We start from the raw sequence: 23,225 nt of genomic DNA on the forward strand, positions 1-23,225 counted from the left end.
TGCTGGCAGATTACAGGCCTTCCATAGGTGCTGCCAGGCCCCATATCGGCCATGGGCCCCCGTACCTCCTGGTCACGCTGCTGCTGAGCCCACAGTGTGACCTGGGTCCCTGTACGGCCTCCCATTGCTTCCACTCTGCCTTGTGCCACTTTGAGGTCTCCTCACACTCCTGTGCTTTTCCATTTTGACATAGGTTGCTGGCAGATTACAGGCCTTCCATAGGTGCCGCCAGGCCCCAAATCTGCCATGGGCCCCCGTACCGCCTGGTCACGCTGCTGCTGGGCCCACAGTGTGACCTGGGTCCCTGTACCGCCTCCCATTGCTCCCACTCTGCCATGTGCCACTTTGAGGTCTCCTCACACTCCTGCGGTTTTCCATTTTGTCATAGGTTGCTGGCAGATTAGCGGCCTTCCATAGGTGCCGCCAGGCCCCATATCGGCCATGGGCCCCCGTACCTCCTGGTCACGCTGCTGCTGGTCCCACAGTGTGACCTGGGTCCCTGTACGGCCTCCCATTGCTTCCACTCTGCCATGTGCCACTTTGAAATCTCCTCACACTCCTGCGGTTGTCCATTTTGTCATAGGTTGCTGGCAGATTAGCGGCCTCCCATAGGTGCCGCCAGGCCCCATATCGGCCATGGGCCCCCGTACCTCCTGGTCATGCTGCTGCTGGTCCCACAGTGTGACCTGGGTCCCTGTACGGCCTCCCATTGCTTCCACTCTGCCATGTGCCACTTTGAGGTCTCCTTACACTCCTGCGGTTTTCCATTTTGTCATAGGTTGCTGGCAGATTACAGGCCTTCCATAGGTGCCGCCAGGCCCCAAATCGGCCATGGGCCCCCGAACCGCCTGGTCACGCTGCTGCTGGGCCCACAGTGTGACCTGGGTCCCTGTACGGCCTCCCATTGCTGCTGCCAGGAGGCAGCAGGGTCGCAGCTGTGTCAGTGGAGGCAAACGGCCACGGAGTAGAGCAGCAGCTCCACTGCAGCCTACCACCACAGCCAGTAGTGGTGCCGGTGTGCACGGAGGAAGTAGCAGTCAGCCAGTGAGGAGTAGCGGGTGCAAAGTTTCCTACTCGGCGGTGTGGCAAGTTTTCGTCAAGCCGCCCGAGGAAGTAAACGTAGCCTAATGTCGACTATGTGGCCAGAAAGTCAAGCGTGGCCAGGGGGCCCATGTTGGGACTACAGCGTTGCGTCAGCATATGCAGCGTCGCCATTCGGTGGCCTGGGAAAAACGTGATAAAGATACGGCGGTTCTGCCTGCCCCAGCCCAGGGTTCCATTTTGTCATAGGGTGCTGGCAGATTACAGGCCTTCCATAGGTTCCGCCAGGCCCCATATCGGCCATGGGCCCCCGTACCTCCTGGTCACGCTGCTGCTGAGCCCACAGTGTGACTTGGGTCCCTGTACGGCCTCCCATTGCTTCCACTCTGCCATGTGCCACTTTGAGGTCTCCTCACACTCCTGTGCTTTTCCATTTTGACATAGGTTGCTGGCAGATTACAGGCCTTCCATAGGTTCCGCCAGGCCCCATATCGGCCATGGGCCCCCGTACCGCCTGGTCACGCTGCTGCTGAGCCCACAGTGTGACCTGGGTCCCTGTACGGCCTCCCATTGCTTCCACTCTGCCATGTGCCACTTTGAGGTCTCCTTACACTCCTGCGGTTTTCCATTTTGTCATAGGTTGCTGGCAGATTAGCGGCCTTCCATAGGTGCCGCCAGGCCCCATATCGGCCAGGGGCCCCCGTACCTCCTGGTCACGCTGCTGCTGGGCCCACAGTGTGACCTGGGTCCCTGTACGGCCTCCCATTGCTTCCACTCTGCCATGTGCCACTTTGAGGTCTCCTTACACTCCTGCGGTTTTCCATTTTGTCATAGGTTGCTGGCAGATTAGCGGCCTTCCATAGGTTCCGCCAGGCCCCATATCGGCCATGGGCCCCCGTACCTCCTGGTCACGCTGCTGCTGGTCCCACAGTGTGACCTGGGTCCCTGTACGGCCTCCCATTGCTTCCACTCTGCCATGTGCCACTTTGAGGTCTCCTCACACTCCTGTGCTTTTCCATTTTGACATAGGTTGCTGGCAGATTACAGGCCTTCCATAGGTTCCGCCAGGCCCCATATCGGCCATGGGCCCCCGTACCGCCTGGTCACGCTGCTGCTGGGCCCACAGTGTGACCTGGGTCCCTGTACGGCCTCCCATTGCTTCCACTCTGCCATGTGCCACTTTGAGGTCTCCTCACACTCCTGTGCTTTTCCATTTTGTCATAGGTTGCTGGCAGATTAGCGGCCTTCCATAGGTGCCGCCAGGCCCCATATCGGCCATGGGCCCCTGTACCTCCTGGTCACGCTGCTGCTGGTCCCACAGTGTGACCTGGGTCCCTGTACGGCCTCCCATTGCTTCCACTCTGCCATGTGCCACTTTGAGGTCTCCTTACACTCCTGCGGTTTTCCATTTTGTCATAGGTTGCTGGCAGATTAGCGGCCTTCCATAGGTGCCGCCAGGCCCCATATCGGCCATGGGCCCCCGTACCTCCTGGTCACGCTGCTGCTGGTCCCACAGTGTGACCTGGGTCCCTGTACGGCCTCCCATTGCTTCCACTCTGCCATGTGCCACTTTGAAATCTCCTCACACTCCTGCGGTTGTCCATTTTGTCATAGGTTGCTGGCAGATTAGCGGCCTCCCATAGGTGCCGCCAGGCCCCATATCGGCCATGGGCCCCCGTACCTCCTGGTCATGCTGCTGCTGGTCCCACAGTGTGACCTGGGTCCCTGTACGGCCTCCCATTGCTTCCACTCTGCCATGTGCCACTTTGAGGTCTCCTTACACTCCTGCGGTTTTCCATTTTGTCATAGGTTGCTGGCAGATTAGCGGCCTTCCATAGGTGCCGCCAGGCCCCATATCGGCCAGGGGCCCCCGTACCTCCTGGTCACGCTGCTGCTGGGCCCACAGTGTGACCTGGGTCCCTGTACGGCCTCCCATTGCTTCCACTCTGCCATGTGCCACTTTGAGGTCTCCTTACACTCCTGCGGTTTTCCATTTTGTCATAGGTTGCTGGCAGATTAGCGGCCTTCCATAGGTTCCGCCAGGCCCCATATCGGCCATGGGCCCCCGTACCTCCTGGTCACGCTGCTGCTGGTCCCACAGTGTGACCTGGGTCCCTGTACGGCCTCCCATTGCTTCCACTCTGCCATGTGCCACTTTGAGGTCTCCTCACACTCCTGTGCTTTTCCATTTTGACATAGGTTGCTGGCAGATTACAGGCCTTCCATAGGTTCCGCCAGGCCCCATATCGGCCATGGGCCCCCGTACCGCCTGGTCACGCTGCTGCTGGGCCCACAGTGTGACCTGGGTCCCTGTACGGCCTCCCATTGCTTCCACTCTGCCATGTGCCACTTTGAGGTCTCCTCACACTCCTGTGCTTTTCCATTTTGTCATAGGTTGCTGGCAGATTAGCGGCCTTCCATAGGTGCCGCCAGGCCCCATATCGGCCATGGGCCCCTGTACCTCCTGGTCACGCTGCTGCTGGTCCCACAGTGTGACCTGGGTCCCTGTACGGCCTCCCATTGCTTCCACTCTGCCATGTGCCACTTTGAGGTCTCCTTACACTCCTGCGGTTTTCCATTTTGTCATAGGTTGCTGGCAGATTACAGGCCTTCCATTGGTGCCGCCAGGCCCCATATCGGCCATGGGCCCCCGTACCTCCTGGTCATGCTGCTGCTGGTCCCACAGTGTGACCTGGGTCCCTGTACGGCCTCCCATTGCTGCTGTCTCCATCGCCACACTCTGCCATGTGCCACTTTGAGGTCTCCTCACACTGCTGGTGTGTTCAATTTTTTGACATAGGGTGCTGGCAGATTACGGGCCTCCCATTGCTGCTGCCAGGCACGTAATCTGCCATGGGCCCCCGTACCGACTCCTCATGCTGTGACGTTGCAACAAGGTGTAATTCAACCCTACATATGTTAGACGTCTTTACGAGCAGCGAAAGGCCATCACAGAATTCCTGATGTTAAAAGCGGATAAAGGTACTCCCCTGTGTAACTTAGATGTCAGCCATTGTCAGCTCATGCGTGACACCTGCGCTTGCTCAGGCCCTTTGAGGAGGCCACGCTATTCGTGAGTCGGCAGGACTATGGGATGAACGAGGTCAAATCGGCCATGGGCCCCCGTACCGCCTGGTCACGCTGATGCTGGTCCCACAGTGTGACCTGGGTCCCTGTACCGCCTCCCATTGCTCCCACTCTGCCACGTGCCACTTTCAGGTCTCCTCACACTCCTGCTGGTTTCCATTTTGTCATAGGGTGCTGTATGGCCTCCCATTGCTGCTGGCTCCACCGCCACACTGTGGCTCCACACTCTGGTTTTGGCCCCGTGACTGGCCAAATGAGTGAAGTGTGCAGTGATTCTAAGATCGACGGCACTCATCTGCATGTCATACTGACTGACAGTATTATTTCTCTTCCCCAGCAGACTCCAAGGGCATTTAAATTAAAGGTACAGTGTTCAGCACTAATATAAAGGCTCTCTGAAGCCTAGAAACACCCTTTTTTAAGTTAAATTCACAGCGAATTTATTCGACTCGAATCGAATATTGTCCACGAATTCGCCGAATCAGTCGAATCAAATTTTTCATTTCTTCGCTCATCTCTAGTCATGAATTGCATTTATGTGCTCAGAAATAAACGTTACTATATTGTTCCTGAAATGTTGCCTTTCATAAACTGTTGTGCTAATATCATGTAACATAGAAAATGACAACTCCCAACATTGTATTATATAGGGTGTCTGCTATCAAAGAATACATCAGATTTGGGGTTTAGTGATCTTCAGGAATAAAATGATTTTTAAAAGGTGTAAATAAAGAACAAAAAATGTCCCCAGGACTCCATGGACCCCTTCATTCCACGCCGTCTCCAGGAACCGGGAAACCCCAGAGAAGCCAAGTGTCCCCCGACTTCCTCTCCAGGCTGGGATGTCACTCTGGTTGGGCGCCACCTACAGGGGAAGAAGCAAACTGCACCGGCCTACATCTGCTCTATGCTTTGTCTGATCAGGATGGCGGCCATTTCTCCCTGAACACCGAGCGCCCTAAACACGAGGTAAACGTGGTGCAGCATTGAGCCCCGTCCAGCTGTAGTGTAGACTTTGTGTTAAGGACCGACTGGCAGTAGCCTCTAGCGACCCACAGGCCGGAATCCCTCAGGGCGCGGAATCTAAGCCTCAGTCTGCTGTTTTACCAGAGCCCCTGATGGTGGGGATGGACTTGAAGCAGCCTGAGACCAGGTCGCGACTCCCGAGTTCAACCAGCTGTGGTAGAGGTGGATTTGCCAGTGGTAGGTAATAAGTGAGAACCAGATGTGAAGAGGTAGTGTGTAACGTAGTCAGACAGGCCAGGTCGGTAACAGCAGAGGCAGACGGTACAGATCAGCAAGCAAAAGGATAAACGGTTCACAAGCCGGGTTCAGCAACAGGAGGTCAGGTAAACAGGAGAAAGCAGAAGAATGGTCAGACAAGCCAGGGATCAGGGCAGGAGAGAGTCACGATAATCCGGGTCAGGCAGGTTCGGCAACAAAGGCAATCTCAGGCACTAGGAACAGGAACACAGGAATAAGACCGGCAATGTGAGCATTGCAAGAGCTGGTTTAAATAGCCTGCCCGGTACTGACAGGTGCGCCTGGGTCCTAGTGCCTGCCAGCACTGTCATTGGTGACAGGCGCACCTGGGTCCTAGTGCCCGCCTGCCTCTATGTCTTGTTGGAATCCTACGCATGTGCAGATTCAGGCGTTGTGGCGATCTTCTCGTTCCCTGACACTTTGACAGGCTGCAGGCAGCGGAGCGGAATACCAGGTGTATTATAATGCCAGCATTGCACCCACAGGGACCGGACCCCCCATGTACAATGGGCCTAAGAGATACCATGAGCTTGTGTTCCATTCCACCAGACTCCTAGAACTGGAAGAGGACATTTTTGGGGGGATGTGTTGTAGAAGAACCCAGACCACGGTATTGTGCGGTGAAAATATCACCCACCTTTATTCATCAAATACATGTGACACTTTAACAACAGAAGAAAAGAGATAGATTGTTTACATTTCAAGGATCTATTTATACCATTTATATAATCGATGCTAAGAAACTGATTAACATGTGACACACCCCTCATTAATACCAGCCCCGCCCACCTATGTAACCCTCTAAACATCCAAATCCCTGTAACTTCCCAGAAGACACTTTCATCTTTTATCCATAACAAGCTGATTGGGTACAAGAGAACCCCCGAGCCCCTCCTGCTCATTCCCACACAAGTCCATGTCACCATCTACAAGGTGAGAGGACCTGAAGGAGAACAAGACCATGACCACCAGGACCATCGCCTGACTGAAGCCATGCTCACATTTCTTTCTAATGCTGCTTCTATGGTCTACTCAGATACAGATTTGGCAGATGTACATTCGTGTCTTCAAGGAGCTGATCAAACATGATCTGTGCTTGACCATCTTTTTTGGGGTCCAGAGGTGACATTAGGGGTCTGATAGACCTCTTGTGTTTCTTTAAAGAGGATCTGTGACCAGCAATATGTTATCACATGCGAGGCTATTAACCCCCTATATGGCAATAATAAAGTTCAGAGAAAGAAAAGTGTAAAGTAACACACTGTAAATGAAAAAACACACAAAAACACATTTTAAAGCCCCCAGTTCCCGTATACATGAGCAATTGCAAGGGTTGGGTGCGGTTATGTAGGAAAACATCAATCACACTACACATTGTACATATCTCTGCACACACCAGAGGGAGAGGAATAACTCTAGGGCCATCATTCATGGTTCACTATATAAACTGATGACTGTAAAGGCTTTTAATGCGTCACCTATGGACAATTTCTGGTACTGAAGTTTGTCACCATTTCACAAAATTTTTAAAAAGTTTGGTATCTATATACTTGATGCCAACCCAATATTGTATATTTCACTAAAGAAGGTGGGTTATATATTGTGTTTTTTGTGCACTAAAATTACTTTTTAGTGTTTTTTACAGAAAATATGCATTTGACAAACAGCTGAGCTAATATCCTGTAACATAGAAAATGAGAACCACCACCATTATATTCTCCAGGGCCTCTGCTTCAGAAAATAAAACATGTTTGCGGGTTTCAAGTAATCTTCTGTTCTAACAATGTGAATGTAATCATGTGCATAAAAAAGCAAAATCAACTCAGCAAAACACACAACAGCAACAATGTATAAAATTATCATATAGTCTATAGTAGGAAATCTATAGTAGGAACTAATGGCCTAAGAAGCAAAGCCACCATATTACTCAACCAAGTTCCAGCTAAACCCATCCAAGAAAATGGATCCCACTTCCCCCCACCCAGGTGACTGTTGGAACTCCTTTACCTTGTGTAGATATCCCCTTCTGAGATCCTCATGGTCTAATATAAATGTACAACACTCTCTGACACCAGATTGTAGGCTCCGCCTTGATCTTCTGAGAGATAGTCAGCCACCATGCAGTTCTGTGACACCACCTTAGGTGATGGAGCCACTTCTGCTGTCAGCTCTGCTATACCATCAATGGTGTCATTGGTTATCTGATCCATGACTCCAGTACACCGGTTCATCTTACTTATCTTAGATTACTTAGATTCCCCATCCCGTCTATGAAGGGCTCACTGCATAAAACATCTCCACTCCAGAGAAAATGTTTCTTCTCACTGGAAGGCCAGGGGAGTATTGGAAGAAATTGAGGCTTTCCCTTACAGGATATGGGGGAGGGGCAACATCACCTAAAGTACAGCTATGGGTGGAATTGAAGGGAAGACATTTTAGGGTGCTCCTTCCACACAAGAAGCAATGCATCTGGAAGGACTAGGAATCCATTGGACCAATGGGGATTAAACATTCTGCAATACATTGAGACACCATGAAATGTTACTGGCCTGTGATTGGCTCTCCTCTTGTTAGTGAAGTGAGACTCCCCTTGTCGGTGTCATTAATGGAAAGAAACCATGTGAAATGTTTCCCCCCAAATCCAAAAAGGTGACCCTCTTGGGTAGGTACCCATCCTACTATTCCTGATATGAGTTTGTAGTCCCTGCTACTACAGGAAACATGCGGGCGATCATTTACACCTTTTACAGCAGGACAGTAAATATCAGAACACAATTCAAACATCAGACCAACAGCAGGAAGTCTGCTAACTGAATGTGTAATGCAATCTGTCATTAGCATTCCCAGAGTTCCCTCTGCAACATAGTTGTATCAGCTGTTGGTCCTGTATGTAGATCTGTTATTTTCCCACCTTCTGTAACAGGGTGACAACCCTGATCATTCTGCAGGAACATTACACAGCAGCGTTGTCACCCTGTACAGGGAAGTCTTAGATAGATTATAAGTAAGACACACAACAAGTAAAGCCCAACTTCAGCTAACGCTTCTACAGCAGTTACAGCAACAGGTTCTCTATAAGGTCCAACCCCCCATATGAATGACAACTGACAGTTGTGAGCACCCCCAGCAGTGTTATAAGATTTGCCCCAACCCCTCCAACTGCCATTTTATCCCAAAAGACTTGGCCTTCTACAGGAAGTAGACAAAAAATATCTACTGGGAGGGACAACAAAAAAATAAAACAATAGGAGAATCGGAAAAACAAAACCTTCTCTGCTAATGACAGATTTCATTATTAATGTCATTAGTGATTTTGCCCATAGTTACACTTTGGTGCCAACGTTGTAATATTTCCAGGGAGAAGAAGTTTTCTTTACAAACTTTCCACCAAAAAGAGATGTGTGCACTCAGAGTGATTATTGTGAACCCCAATCAGAGGAATGTCAGTCCCCCGGAAGAAGTGGTAGGAATATGACCGCACACTCAGCACTTTGTAAGTTCAGATCTCTGGCAGTTGTATTGTGTGATTAGTCTATGGAGAGGAGTAATAGCTGGAAAGAGAAAACATGGAACAAGGATTTCTGATCTTCACCTGATGGAATCCCATTTGGCAGAACCACATGGAACACAAGTGGCCAGCTGGGCTTACGTTTTACTGCTGAATACATCCCCTAAATCAGCAGTAACTCAGTATTGGAAGGCCTGCATCAGCTTGGGATGTTGTTTTCTCACTGAACAGAGACTTCTTTCTAGCTGGTGTCACAGCCGCAGACCTGCCTGAAAGGTTGTCACCCATGAGATGATATCCTACAACCTCACAAACACCCCCTTTCCTCTCTCTGATCACAATCTCATCACCTTCACAGTCTCCTCATCTTCAAACACCTATCCCTCCAAGCAGCAATCACCTGCAGAAACCTTCACAACTTGAACCCTTCTCCTTTCCACTCTGCAACTGACCAACTCTATGACAGAATCTCTCCCCTGTCCTGCCCTGACCTGGCCACTGCTGTCTACAACAGTTCACTTTCATCCACATTAGACTCACTTGCTCCTCTAACATGAAGCATCAGGCCCCGACCATTACAACCTTGGCAGACTGACAACACCAGAGATCTTAAATGACATAGTCGTGTGCTGGAGCGAATGTGGCCTAAAACCAAATCTCACCAAGTATTCACCCGATATAAATCTGCTTTCTTCACATACAATTCCTCCCTCCATGCTGCCAGACAAGCCTACTTTGTCACTCTCATCAATAGCTTGTCATCCAGTCCTCATCATCTCTTCTCTACTTCTAACTCTCTACTTTCTCCACCTCCACCCAGTACCTCACTCACTGCTCACGAGATTGCAAATCATTTTAAAAACAAGATTGATGCAATTTGTAGGGGCATCTCCACTGCACAGACATCCATCCCACTTAGCATACCTCATACTAAACCTCCCTCAACACTTTCCTCTTTTGACCTTGCTAGTACTGAAGAGGTCACTAAGGTTTCTCAGAAGCCCGTCTCACTACCTGCCCCCTGGATCCTGTCCCCTCACAACTACTACGGTCATCCTCTTCTTCCATCCTATGCTTCCTCACTCACATCTTAAATCTCTCCCTCTCTACTGGTGCCTTCCCTTTCCCTCTAACGCATGCACACATCACTCCCATACTCAAAAAGCTCTTGCTGGGGGGCGCATGCGCGGCCGGCTCCTGGATGGCAGCGCTTTGAAGGCAGCTCCATCCATCCGCCAGCACTAAGTGGCACACACCGACCCTGGGGACCACAAACGCTTCACAGCCCTTCATGAAGGGTGCCCGCACCTCGGCATATATGCCCCGCAGGAGGAAAACCCCGGGGCAACCCGGGAAGCTGACAAATTTTTTCCCGGCGGTCGGGCCCGGAATCCAAGATGGCGCCCGCAACAGCACACAGGGAGACAGACAGGGAGACAGAGGCAGCACTGAGGAGGACTACAGGGCCCAGCATACAGATCCCAGACTGAGGCAGCAGCTGTTCCCAGGGGACCCTGGTGAGTTGTCACCTCCTTTGTCCCCCACAACCAGCAGCCCAGCCAAATCTTGGCCACGTTTAGATGGTGACCCTGGCCCTGCATATCAGGCCCTAAATCTCCCATCTCCAATGCCACACGCAGCCTTTACCAAAATTGATGCGTTCCCTGCGTCAGACCAACCGCTAACAGAGATTTGCATGAGAAACATGCTCTCATCATTACGTCAGACCCTACATACTGATATTTCCATGTCGCTCAACCAAATTACGAACATTATAAGTCAACAAGAACGCAGAATACAGCATATAGAAACCAATATGGGAGATATCATAACGGCACATAATGATTTGATTGATGCTCACGCAGATCACACTTTGGAAATTGAACAAATCAACCTAAAACTAGCCGATCTAGAAGATAGATCGCGCCGCAATAACATTAAATTTAGAGGGATACCTGAATCTGTTACTAATGAGACACTACTACCTTATCTACAACAGTACATCAAGCTCCTCATCCCAACGATACCGGACTTGGAGCTGGCGATTGATCGAGCCCATAGATTGCCCAAACCTTCATTTCTATCCGCTGCTATTCCGAGAGATGTTCTGGCCCGTATACACTTCTATCATATCAAAGAGAGAATCATGACGGCGGCCAGAAATCCACCGCCACTCCCACCAACACATGCAAATATTAGATTATATGCTGACTTATCAAAAGCTACACTTCTCAACAGGAAAAAAATGGTTACCATTACCAAGGCCCTCAGAAACCATAACATAGCTTACCAATGGGGTTTCCCCATGAAGCTAACAGTGCGCCACCAAGGCAGAATATTCACGATCAAATCTCTAGAAGCAGGCCTAGACCTACTCAAAGCATGGAACATCATACCCATAGAGTCGCAGGGAGCTGCACTACCTTCCCTCCAACATATGGAGACAACATGACTAACAACGCAGATCAAGATAAGTTGAGGGAAACTTATATTCACGCTCTTCCCCAGAGGCTCTAGTTCAATACCGAGTTACTGGCGATCAGCCTAGAACCGATGAAAATTGTTTTACGAGCTTACATCTGGCTTGACCCTTCTGACGGTCAAAGTCCGTTCAAACCCCCCAGTTTTGTAGTAGCTAAAGAAGCTACTTGGTTTGCTTGCATTTTGCGCAAGTTTTTTTTTATTATTGTTCTATCTGTCCCTTACCTTCCCCTAATGTGGCACCACCAAGTATTCAACTTGAACTTAAGACCTACTTACCTTGAATATATATGGAAGACCAATTCTAATCCACCAATTGAACCTACTCCGCATAACACTGCCAGAAACCTCTCCTCTTGCATATGGCCATACACTGAGCCACGATTCTCTCAAACAACACGCCATTTAAATATACACCTCAAGAAAGGACCATTAAATGATTAAAATCACATCCCTTAATGTACGAGGCCTTAATTCTCCCTTCAAGAGATCGATGCTCTCCAAAGAATTCCGGAAATCCCAAGCCGACATTTTCTTTATACAAGAATCCCACTTTGCCACAGGAAAAATTCCCAAACTACAGCTACACCGATTCTCCCAAGTATTTATGGCAACTGATACTAAAAAGAAGAATGGAGTTCTCACCGCCATTAAAGACTCTACCACATTCCGAACTATCTCAAACATAGCCGATCCGCATGGTCGTTATCATATCTTAGTGTGCCAAATAGACGATATCATCTACACGCTAGTGAATGTATACGGCCCAAACAGCAAACAACTGTCTTTTTTCCGCAAACTCCACAAACTCATATCACAACACAAACAAGGCAGACTTATCATCGGAGGAGATCTTAACATTATGGGCAATCCGCTCTTAGATTCGTCTTCCACTAAAAGATCCACCAAGCCTGTCTTTAACCATTTTTTACATGACAATGACTTATATGACATCTGGAGATGTCAGCACGGCACTGAGAGAGATTACACCTACTTCTCCCCTCCTCATCTTTCTTATTCAAGAATCGACAAGTTCATCACTGACAAATGGACATTACAGCATGTGAGTTCATCTAACATCGGTACCATAACTTGGTCAGATCACGCTCCAATTAGTATATCCTTAGATGACAATCCACGCTCAGCAATACCACCCATATGGAGATTGAACGCTTCACTACTGAGAAACCCAGAAAACCTGAAACATATCCTGGAAGCCCACGACCTTTTTTTTAAATGAACTCTACTCCTGATATCTCTATTACTATACTTTGGCAAACATACAAAGCCTACATGAGAGGTATCCTCATACAATTGAATTCCCGCACAAATAGACACAGATCCCAACAAATTGACCAATTACTGACCTCCATCCACGCACATGAAGAGATAAACAAAAAGAACCCAAATCCTTCCACGTCCGCGGCCCTATCCCTAGACAGAAACAAACTACGAACCATCCTACTCCACAATTATGATAACAATCTTCAAAAAACAAAAAACAAATTTTACGCACTAGGAAATAAAGCAAACTCACTCCTTGCCAAAATTGTCAAACAAAAACGACTTAAAGCTAAAATCTCCACAATTCAACACCCTAACACTCGCACCATATTAACAAACCCACAAGACATAGCTAATGCGTTTGCGACATACTACCAAGATCTGTATAATATAAAGGATGACCCAAACACAATCCAACCAACAACTCTCTCCATTGGAAACTTTCTACAGAACACAAATCTTCCTTGTATCACTCCTCATCAACTAGAATCTCTCTCTACACCGATAACACCCTTAGAGATTAAAAAAACTATAAATACTCTCCCCTTAAACAAATCACCAGGAAACGATGGCTTTATTAACGAATTTTACAAATCACTAGCACCCAATCTTACTTCCCACCTAGCGACCTTATATAATCATGTCGCAACCTGTGGGGAATTTCCCCCGGACATGCTACAGTCCATAATCACCACCATCCCAAAACCGGGCAAAGATCCCCAATTAGTACAAAACTATAGACCGATTTCATTACTCAATACAGACATAAAAATATATGCCAAAATAATCGCCCTAAGACTACTCCCATATCTACCTACATTAGTCCACCCAGATCAAGTGGGATTTATACCCGGTAGACAGGCCCCAGACGCTACAAGATGAATTATATCCATACTACATCACCTCGAGACCAAAAAACAACCCTCCCTTCTCCTGTCTTTAGATGCGGAAAAAGCATTCGATCGAATTCATTGGCAATTCATGAACCTTACATTACAAAAATTTGGAATAACAGACTGGATGCTTTCAGCAATACTATCCCTTTACTCCAAGCCCACCGCCAGAGTACTGACCAACGGCACACTTTCACAACCTTTCTGTATAACGAATGGTACCAGACAGGGATGCCCGCTATCCCCCATAATTTTTGCCTTACTCATCGAGCCATTAGCAACCAATCTTAGAAATGAATCAAACTTTACGGGAATTAAAATGTATCAACATGAGCACAAACTTAGTCTCTTCGCAGACGATATTATTCTTATGATTACAAACCCCTATAAATCAATTCATTCGATACGTACACATATCCGTAGTTATGCGGATGTTTCGTATTACAAACTCAATGAACCCAAATCATCTATACTCAACCTGCATACACCTATTGATACTAAAACTCTAATTTCCAAACATTTCCCCTTTACTTGGGAATCACATAGCATACCCTATCTAGGGATCAAACTTACCGCAATCACTAGCCAACTTTACGCAACTAATTACATATCATTATTGGAAACCATCCCCCAAGAAATAAAAAATCTACGCACAACCACACTATCAACTTTAGGTAGAGTAGCAACCATGAAAATGTGTATATTACCTAAAATACTATATATTTTTCGGACGCTTCCTATACCAGTCCCTCATACCTTCTTCTCTAGAGTTCAAGCTACGCTAAATAAATTTTTATGGAATTATAAAAGACCCAGATGTTCCACAAACTTATTATTACGCCCACCCTCCAGAGGTGGGACAGGTCTCCCCCACCTAAAATCATATTACCAAGCAGTCCTCTTGGACCAACTTTTCTTTTGGTGGCACCCAACCGACGAGAAGATCTGGACCAAATTAGAAAACTCCTTATGCTCACCACACACGATAACAGACATACTGTACATACCCAGAACAGCCCTACCTAAAAATCTACAAACACACCCGTGTATCCAGGCTTCTTTAAATGCTTGGTTTGACTTTTCAGCCCACAATAAAGCAAACAAGAGTAATGTGAAAATTCCCACCCCCTTTTCATCTCTACACTTCCTCACTCCTCACTTAAACATATCAACATGGAGCAGCCTTGGTATAATCCATATCCAAGATCTCTACACAAAACACAAACTAGACTCATTCTCCGTCCTCCAAAAGAAATTTCATCTTCCCGACAAAGAACAATATACCTATATACGAATAACCCACTCTCTTCACAAAACACAAATACCACTTGAAATAGAAATTCCTGCAACTGCACGACAATTCTTCCAAAAGACACAATACCCTAAGAAAGGAATCTCGACTTTCTATTCACTCATAACCGAAATACAGTTCACTACACACAATTCTTCCTTACTCAACTGGGAAAAGAATCTCTCCCAACCAATCACTCTAAACACTTGGGAAAAAACATTCACTATCACCTTTAAAGCTTCTAAATGTAGCTCCCATTGGGAGACTTACCTGAAAATCCTGCACCAATGGTATCTGACACCAACTAAATTATCCCAATTTTACCCTCAACATTCACAACTCTGCTGGAGACACTGTGGAGAAAAGGGATCTCTCCTTCACATACTTTGGGACTGTAAATCCCTTAAATCTTATTGGAACAAGGTTTTCCAGATCATCTCATCACTCACAGGAACTTCAATTACTCCAAATCCCGCCCTAGCTCTTCTCCACGTCGGAATAGACATATTCCCTGCAAGTGTACGCACTATTATCATCCACATTCTAGCAGTTGCAAAAATTAACGTCACCAAACTATGGAGATCCACCACAACCCCTTTATTATCCCGCCTCATTTCCGATCTCAATCTCCAATGCGAGATGGAAAGAAGAACCGCACTTTATAATTCCTCCTACCATAAATTTAAAACCCATTGGTCACGATGGTTAAATAATCCCAGTTGCTCAATAAAATGACTACTATTCGAAAGGAATACAATACTCTCTGCCCATACTGAATTGGTGCTTACCCTCCCTTCCTCCCACTTCCTTCCCTGTTCCTCCACTACCCTCATGTTCTCCCCACTCTTATGCCCCACTAGTTTCTTAGAATGGTTCACAACATACGGAGCATACCTCTCATGTAACTGAATTACAGAAATACAAGTTCCCCGGCCACTTGGTGGGGAATCTTTACTTTCCGTTTGTCAATATTTTTCATATAATGTTATTCTCGACGTGAACCAAAATGTTCGACTATCTAATATTACTTATGTATGTTTAAACTTTAATAAAAACTATTTGAATATAAAAAGCTCTCGCTGGACACCACCAACCTGAACAACTTAAGACCCATCTCCCTGCTGCCATTTACCTCTAAACTCCTAGAACGCTTAGTCTACAATCGCCTGAGCTCCTCCCTCACTGACAACAACCTTCTTGACCCTTTACAGTCTGGCTTTCGCTCACTACACTCCACTGACACTGCCCTACTAAAACTCACTAATGATCTACTAACTGCTAAAACCAATGGCCACTACTCCGTACTCATCCCAACCAATGGTCACTACTCCGTACTCATCCCAACCAATGGCCACTACTCCGTACCCATCCCAACCAATGGCTACTACTCCGTACTCATCCCAACCAATGGTCACTACTCCGTACTCATCCCAACCAATGGTCACTACTCCGTACTCATCCCAACCAATGGCCACTACTCCGTACTCATCCCAACCAATGGCCACTACTCCGTACTCATCCCAACCATTGGTCACTGCTCCGTACTCATCCCAACCAATGGCCACTGCTCCGTACTCATCCCAACCAATGGCCACTGCTCCGTACTCATCCCAACCAATGGCCACTGCTCCGTACTCATCCCAACCAATGGCCACTGCTCCGTACTCATCCCAACCAATGGCCACTGCTCCGTACTCATCCCAACCAATGGCCACTGCTCCGTACTCATCCCAACCAATGGCCACTACTCCATACTCATCCCAACCAATGGCCACTACTCAGTACTCTTACTGCTTGACCTCTCTGCAGCTTTTGATACAGTTGACCATCCCCTCCTCCTCAAAAACCTCAACTCTTTTGGCCTCCAAGACTCTGCTCTGTTCTGGTTCTCCTCCTACCTATCGCAGTGCTCCATCAGAGTTACCTATAACTCTGCCTCCTCCTCTCCTCTCCCTATTTCTGTAGGGGTTCCTCAAGGTTCTGTCCTTGGACCCCTACTCTTCTCCATCTACACCTCCTCCCTTGGTCACTTGATAAACTCCCATGGCTTTAAGTACCACCTCTATGCTAATGACACACAAAACTATCTTTCTACCCCTCATCTCTTCAGTCTCCTCTCACATTACTAACCTACTAAGTGACATATCGGTATGGATGTCACTCCACCTCCTCAAACTCAATCTTTCCAAAACTGAGCTCTTAGTATTCCATCCAGCCTGTGCCCCCTCCCCCGACTTCTCCATCAAGATCAATAACAAAATCATGAGTCCCTCCCCTCATGCCAGGGTACTAGGTGTAATCCTAGACTCCCATCTGTCTTTTCAGTCCCAAATCCACTGTCCAAATCTTGCAGACTTCACCTCCACAACAGTTCCAAGATATGCCCGTTCCTAACCTCGGAAACCACTAAGCAACTTATTCACTCCCTTGTTATATTTTGCCTTGACTATTGTAACTCCCTCCTCATTGGCAGACCACATTGCAGGCTATCCCCTCTTCAGTCTATCATGAATGCTGCTGCCAGACTCATCCACCTTACTAACCATTCTGTATCAGCCACCCCTCGCTGCCAATCCCTCCACTGGCCTTCACTCAGTGTCCTCCACCCCTCTCTGTCAATCCCCCCACTGGCCTCCATTCAGTGTCCTCCACCCCTCTCTGCCAATCCCTCCACTGGCTTCCCATTGCCCAACAGATAAAATTCAAAACATTAACAATAACATATAAAGTCATTTATAACTCCGCCTCAAATTACATCACCAATATTGTCTCCAAATATCACCCAAACCGTACTCTCCGCTCCTCGCATGACCTCCTGCTCTCTAGCTCCCTTGTCTCCTCCCATGCTCATCTCCAGGACTTCTCCAGAGCTTCCCCCATCCTCTGGAACGCTCTACCCCAATTTATCAGACTATCGCCTACTCTGCTCACTTTTAGGTGATCTCTGAAAACCTATCTCTTTAGGGAAGCCTATTCTGCCCTCAGCTAATAATGGAATCTTCTACTCTTCCAACCAGTCCATCCCCCACAGTTACTACCTTTTGTACCACTAGCCCCTCCCTCCTAGATTGTAAGCTCCAAGGAGCAGGGCCCTCCTATCCCTCTTGTATTTAACTTTATTGTTGCTGTATTGTCTCCCGTTATATTGTAAAGCACTGAGCAAACTGTTGGCGCCATAAATCCTGTATAATAATAATAATATTAATGAGAGATGAAATGTGGAAAGAAGTCATTGATAATGGGAGAGGAGATGGAACATGTAATGGGAGGAATGGACAAGGTGGGCTTAGCTGGAGACCTCAAGGCTGGCTGATCATGTATCAATAGTCAGAAGAACCTGGAATGGACTCTCCCACTGAGGCTTCAGAGACTTGGTAAGATGACAATAGACCCCATCCTAGTCTCTGGTACTGAGGCAGTGTTGGTCGTGTATTACCTCAGGATCCAGAAATGAAGAAAATGCTTGGAAACACAACTCAGTTGGTGAATTATGAAAATGCATTGCATGTTCATTCAAAGCTCCATAAAAAAGATAAAGATGAGAATCATGAGGGAAGCTGTTCAGTTATTGATGCTTATCTTAAAAAAAATGTCAAAAGATAAAATATTCAAATCCCTTGTAGTTGTGTATTGATGGACATAAGCACTAAACTCAGTTCATCCAATCATTACATTCCAGTTTGCTCAGATTTTAGTTTGTTTCTTTTAAGGTAACATTTTATCTTCTCCCTTCTTCTCTAGCTTGTGGGATGACATTGGGGATGTGGAACTAGCTTGTGACACCTGAAAGTTCTTTAATATCTCTTTTCTTCCAGAATTTAATCTATGCTGAAATTTGTGAATCCTCCGGTGATAGATTAGACCGGCATTAACTGAAAAAGGTTTGTCACATTGAGAGCATTAAAATGACTTCTCTCCAGTGTGAATCCTCTGGTGTCTGATAAGATGTGACTTCTGTATAAAAGCTTTATCACATTCAGAACACTGATATGACTTCTCTCCAGTGTGAACCCTCTGGTGTGCGATAAGACTAGACTTCTCTGTAAAAGCTTTATCACATTCAGAACACTGATATGACTTCTCTCCAGTGTGAATCCTCTGGTGTGTGATAAGATTTGACTTCTGTGTAAAAGCTTTATCACATTCAGAACACTGATATGGCTTCTCTCCAGTGTGAACAATCTGGTGTGTGATAAGATGTGAATTCTGAGTAAAAGCTTTATCACATTCAGAACACTGATATGACTTCTCTCCAGTGTGATTCATCTGGTGTGTGATAAGATTTGACTTACGTGTAAAAGCTTTATCACATTCAGAACACGGATATGACTTCTCTCCAGTGTGACTCCTCTGGTGTGTGATAAGATTTGACTTCTGTGTAAAAGCTTTATCACATTCAGAACACTGATATGACTTCTCTCCAGTGTGAATCCTCTGGTGTGTGATAAGATTTGACTTCTGTGTAAAAGCTTTATCACATTCAGAACACTGATATGACTTCTCTCCAGTGTGAATCCTCTGGTGTGTGATAAGATCTGACTTCACTGTAAAAGCTTTATCACATTCAGAACACTGATATGACTTCTCTCCAGTGTGAATCCTCTGGTGTCTGATAAGATCTGACTTCCGTGTAAAAGCTTTATCACATTCAGAACACGGATATGACTTCTCTCCAGTGTGACTCCTCTGGTGTGTGATAAGATTTGACTTCTGTGTAAAAGCTTTATCACATTCAGAACACTGATATGACTTCTCTCCAGTGTGAATCCTCTGGTGTCTGATAAGATCTGACTTCTCTGTAAAAGCTTTATCACATTCAGAACACTGATATGACTTCTCTCCAGTGTGAATCCTCTGGTGTCTGATAAAATATGACTTCACTGTAAAAGCTTTATCACATTCAGAACACTGATATATCTCTCCAGTGTGAATCCTCTGGTGTGTGATAAGATCTGACTTCCGTGTAAAAGATTTATCACATTCAGAACACTGATATATCTCTCCAGTGTGAATCCTCTGGTGTGTGATAAGACTTGACTTCACTGTAAAAGCTTTATCACATTCAGAACACTGATATATCTCTCCAGTGTGAATCCTCTGGTGTTTGATAAGACTTGACTTCACTGTAAAAGCTTTATCACATTCAGAACACTTATATGACTTCTCTCCAGTGTGAATCCTCTGGTGTATGATAAGATCTGACTTCTGTGTAAAAGCTTTATCACATTCAGAACACTGATTTGGCTTCTCTCCAGTGTGAATCCTCTGGTGTCTGATAAGATTTGACTTCAATGTAAAAGCTTTATCACATTCAGAACACTGATATGGCGTCTCTCCAGTGTGAACAATCTGGTGTTTGAGAAGATTTGACTTCTGAGTAAAAGCTTTATCACATTCAGAACACTGATATGACTTCTCTCCAGTGTGAATCCTCTGGTGTGTGAGAAGACTTGACTTATGTGTAAAAGCTTTATCACATTCAGAACACTGATATGGCTTCTCTCCAGTGTGAACAATCTGGTGTGCGATAAGATGTGACTTCCGTGTAAAAGCTTTATCGCATTCAGAACACTGATATGACTTCTCTCCAGTGTGAATCCTCTGGTGTCTGATAAGATGTGACTTCTGTGTAAAAGCTTTATCACATTCAGAACACTGATATGGCTTCTCTCCAGTATTAACTCTTTGGTGTACTGTAAGCTCGCTCTTGTGTGTAAAAGGTTTGTCACAGTCAGAACAATTATATGACTTCCCTCCATTGTGAACCTTCTGGTGTGTGATATATTTTCTCTCCATTGTAAAATCTCCAAACAAGAAGTAGTTTGAAATGACTCCTCTTATGTATACTTGGGTTGGACCTTTTCTCCCGCTGGATCAATGTGGAAGAGGATCCAAACCATGACTTTTAGAACACAGATATGACTTGTATCCCGTGTGAATCCTCCAGTGAACTGCAATAAAGACTTTCAGTCAATTAAGACACCCATATGTCTTGTTTTCCATGTGACTCAGCTGTATTCATGAAGATCAACATGACCGAAAACTTGGTTCATAAATCTACCTGTACAGAATGAAAAAAAGGTAGAATTCTATATAAATGGCTACATAAAGTTGCTTTCTATTTTTAATGTTCATTACTAAATAAATCTTATGAATAGAAAGAATATGTACAGCATTATCTACAGTATTTTTTTAATCAAATAGATTTTATTAAGAAAGTTTATAAGTGCGCACAGTATTCCCAACATTCAGCCCAGACAATGGAGTCATACATTCTCACGTATAGGCAGTTGTGGCACTGTTACAGATTAGAGATGAGCGAATTATTCAAAAATTTGATTCGGCTGATTTGCCGAATTTGAGGAAGAAATTCGATTCGATGCAAATTTATTCGCTACAAATTTAACTTATAAAAAGGGTTTCTAGGCTTCAGAGAGCCTTTAAATTAGTGCAGAACACTGTACCTTTAATTTAAATGCCCTTGGAGATGAGGAAGGAGAAGGAGAAGGATGAGAAGAAGGAGAAGGATGAGAAGAAGGAGAAGGATGAGAAGAAGGAGAAGGATGAGAAGAAGGAGAAGGAGAAGGATGAGAAGAAGGAGAAGGATGAGAAGAAGGAGAAGGATGAGAAGAAGAAGGATGAGAAGAAGGATGAGAAGAAGAAGAAGGATGAGAAGAAGGAGAAGGATGAGAAGAAGAAGAAGGATGAGAAGAAGAAGATGGATGAGAAGAAGAAGATGGATGAGAAGAAGAAGATGGATGAGAAGAAGAAGATGGATGAGAAGAAGAAGAAGGATGAGAAGAAGAAGAAGGATGAGAAGAAGAAGAAGGATGAGAAGAAGAAGAAGGATGAGAAGAAGAAGAAGGATGAGAAGAAGGAGAAGGATGAGAAGAAGGAGAAGGATGAGAAGAAGAAGAAGGATGAGAAGAAGGAGAAGAATGAGAAGAAGGAGAAGGATGAGAAGAAGGAGAAGGATGAGAAGAAGGAGAAGGATGAGAAGAAGGAGAAGGATGAGAAGAAGGAGAAGGATGAGAAGAAGAAGAAGGATGAGAAGAAGGAGAAGGATGAGAAGAAGGAGAAGGATGAGAAGAAGAAGAAGGATGAGAAGAAGGAGAATTCCAAGCCGGCAAAAAGTGTATCTGCAGAGCTCCGCTCTTTCTTAGCGGAGCTCTGCAGATACACTTAGTGGAGCTCTGCAGATACACTATTTGCCGGCTTGGAATTCTTCTTATTTTCATCCTACTTCTTCTTCTTCTTCATCATCCTCATCCTCTTCTTCTTCTGAGGATGAGGATGAGGATGAAGAAGAAGAAGAAGAAGTAGGATGAAAATAAGGAGAATTCCAAACCGGCAAAAAGTGTATCTGCAGAGCTCCGCTAAGTGTATCTGCAGAGCTCCTCTATTTCTGACAGTTCTCTGACATTCACATTTACAGCGGTTGAAACATTGTATCTATTTGTTTCCATAAATGGAAACAAATAGATACAATGTTTCAACCGCTGAGCTCTGCAGATACACTTTTTGCCGGCTTGGAATTCTTCTTATTTTCATCCTACTTCTTCTTCTTCTTCTTCTTCATCCTCATCCTCATCCTCAGAAGAAGAAGAATGAAAAGAAGAAGAAGAAGAAGAATGAAAAGAAGAATGAAAAGAAGAAGAAGAATGAAAAGAAGAAGAAGAAGAATGAAAAGATTCTTCTTTTCATTCTTCCTTTCATTCTTCTTCTTCTTCTTTTCATTCTTCTTTTCATTCTTCTCATTCTTCTTTTCATTCTTCTCATTCTTCTTCTCATTCTTCTTCTTCTTTTCATTCTTCTTTTCATTCTTTTCATTCTTCTTCTCATTCTTCTTTTCATTCTTCTTCTCATTCTTTTCATTCTTCTTCTTTTCATTCTTCTTCTTCTTCTTTTCATTCTTCTTTTCATTCTTCTCATTCTTCTCATTCTTCTTCTCATTCTTCTTCTCATTCTTCTTCTCATTCTTCTTTTCATTCTTCTTTTCATTCTTCTTCTTTTCATTCTTCTTCTCCTTTTCATTCTTCTTTTCATTCTTCTTCTCATGAAGAAGAAAAGAAGAATGAGAAGAATGAAAAGAAGAATGAAAAGAAGAAGAAGAATGAAAAGAAGAATGAAAAGAAGAAGAAGAAGAAGAAGAATGAAAAGAAGAAGAATGAAAAGAAGAAGAATGAAAAGAAGAAGAAGAATGAAAAGAAGAATGAAAAGAAGAAGAAGAAGAATGAAAAGAAGAAGAAGAAGAATGAAAAGAAGAAGAAGAAGAAGAATGAAAAGAAGAATGAGAAGAATGAAAAGAAGAATGAAAAGAAGAAGAATGAAAAGAAGAATGAGAAGAAGAATGAAAAGAAGAATGAGAAGAATGAAA

General features: G+C 45.4%; 1 protein-coding gene across 1 annotated transcript in view; it reads right to left on the minus strand.

The window, feature by feature from the left end:
- Nucleotides 1-6,002: 6,002 nt before the first annotated feature.
- LOC149470494 (uncharacterized) overlaps nt 6,003-23,225 on the minus strand; it is a 28,301-nt gene continuing 11,078 nt past the window's right edge. The window contains exon 2 of the mRNA XM_089663103.1: nt 6,003-20,909. Within this exon, the coding sequence (XP_089519229.1) occupies nt 18,749-20,644 (1,896 nt within the window). The 5' untranslated portion in view covers nt 20,645-20,909 and the 3' untranslated portion in view covers nt 6,003-18,748. The remainder of the gene's footprint in view (nt 20,910-23,225) is intronic.

This window comes from Staurois parvus, unplaced genomic scaffold (assembly GCF_062004578.1).
Source record: "Staurois parvus isolate SC_StPar_1 unplaced genomic scaffold, SC_StPar_1.0 ptg000041l, whole genome shotgun sequence".
NCBI lineage: Eukaryota > Metazoa > Chordata > Amphibia > Anura > Ranidae > Staurois > Staurois parvus.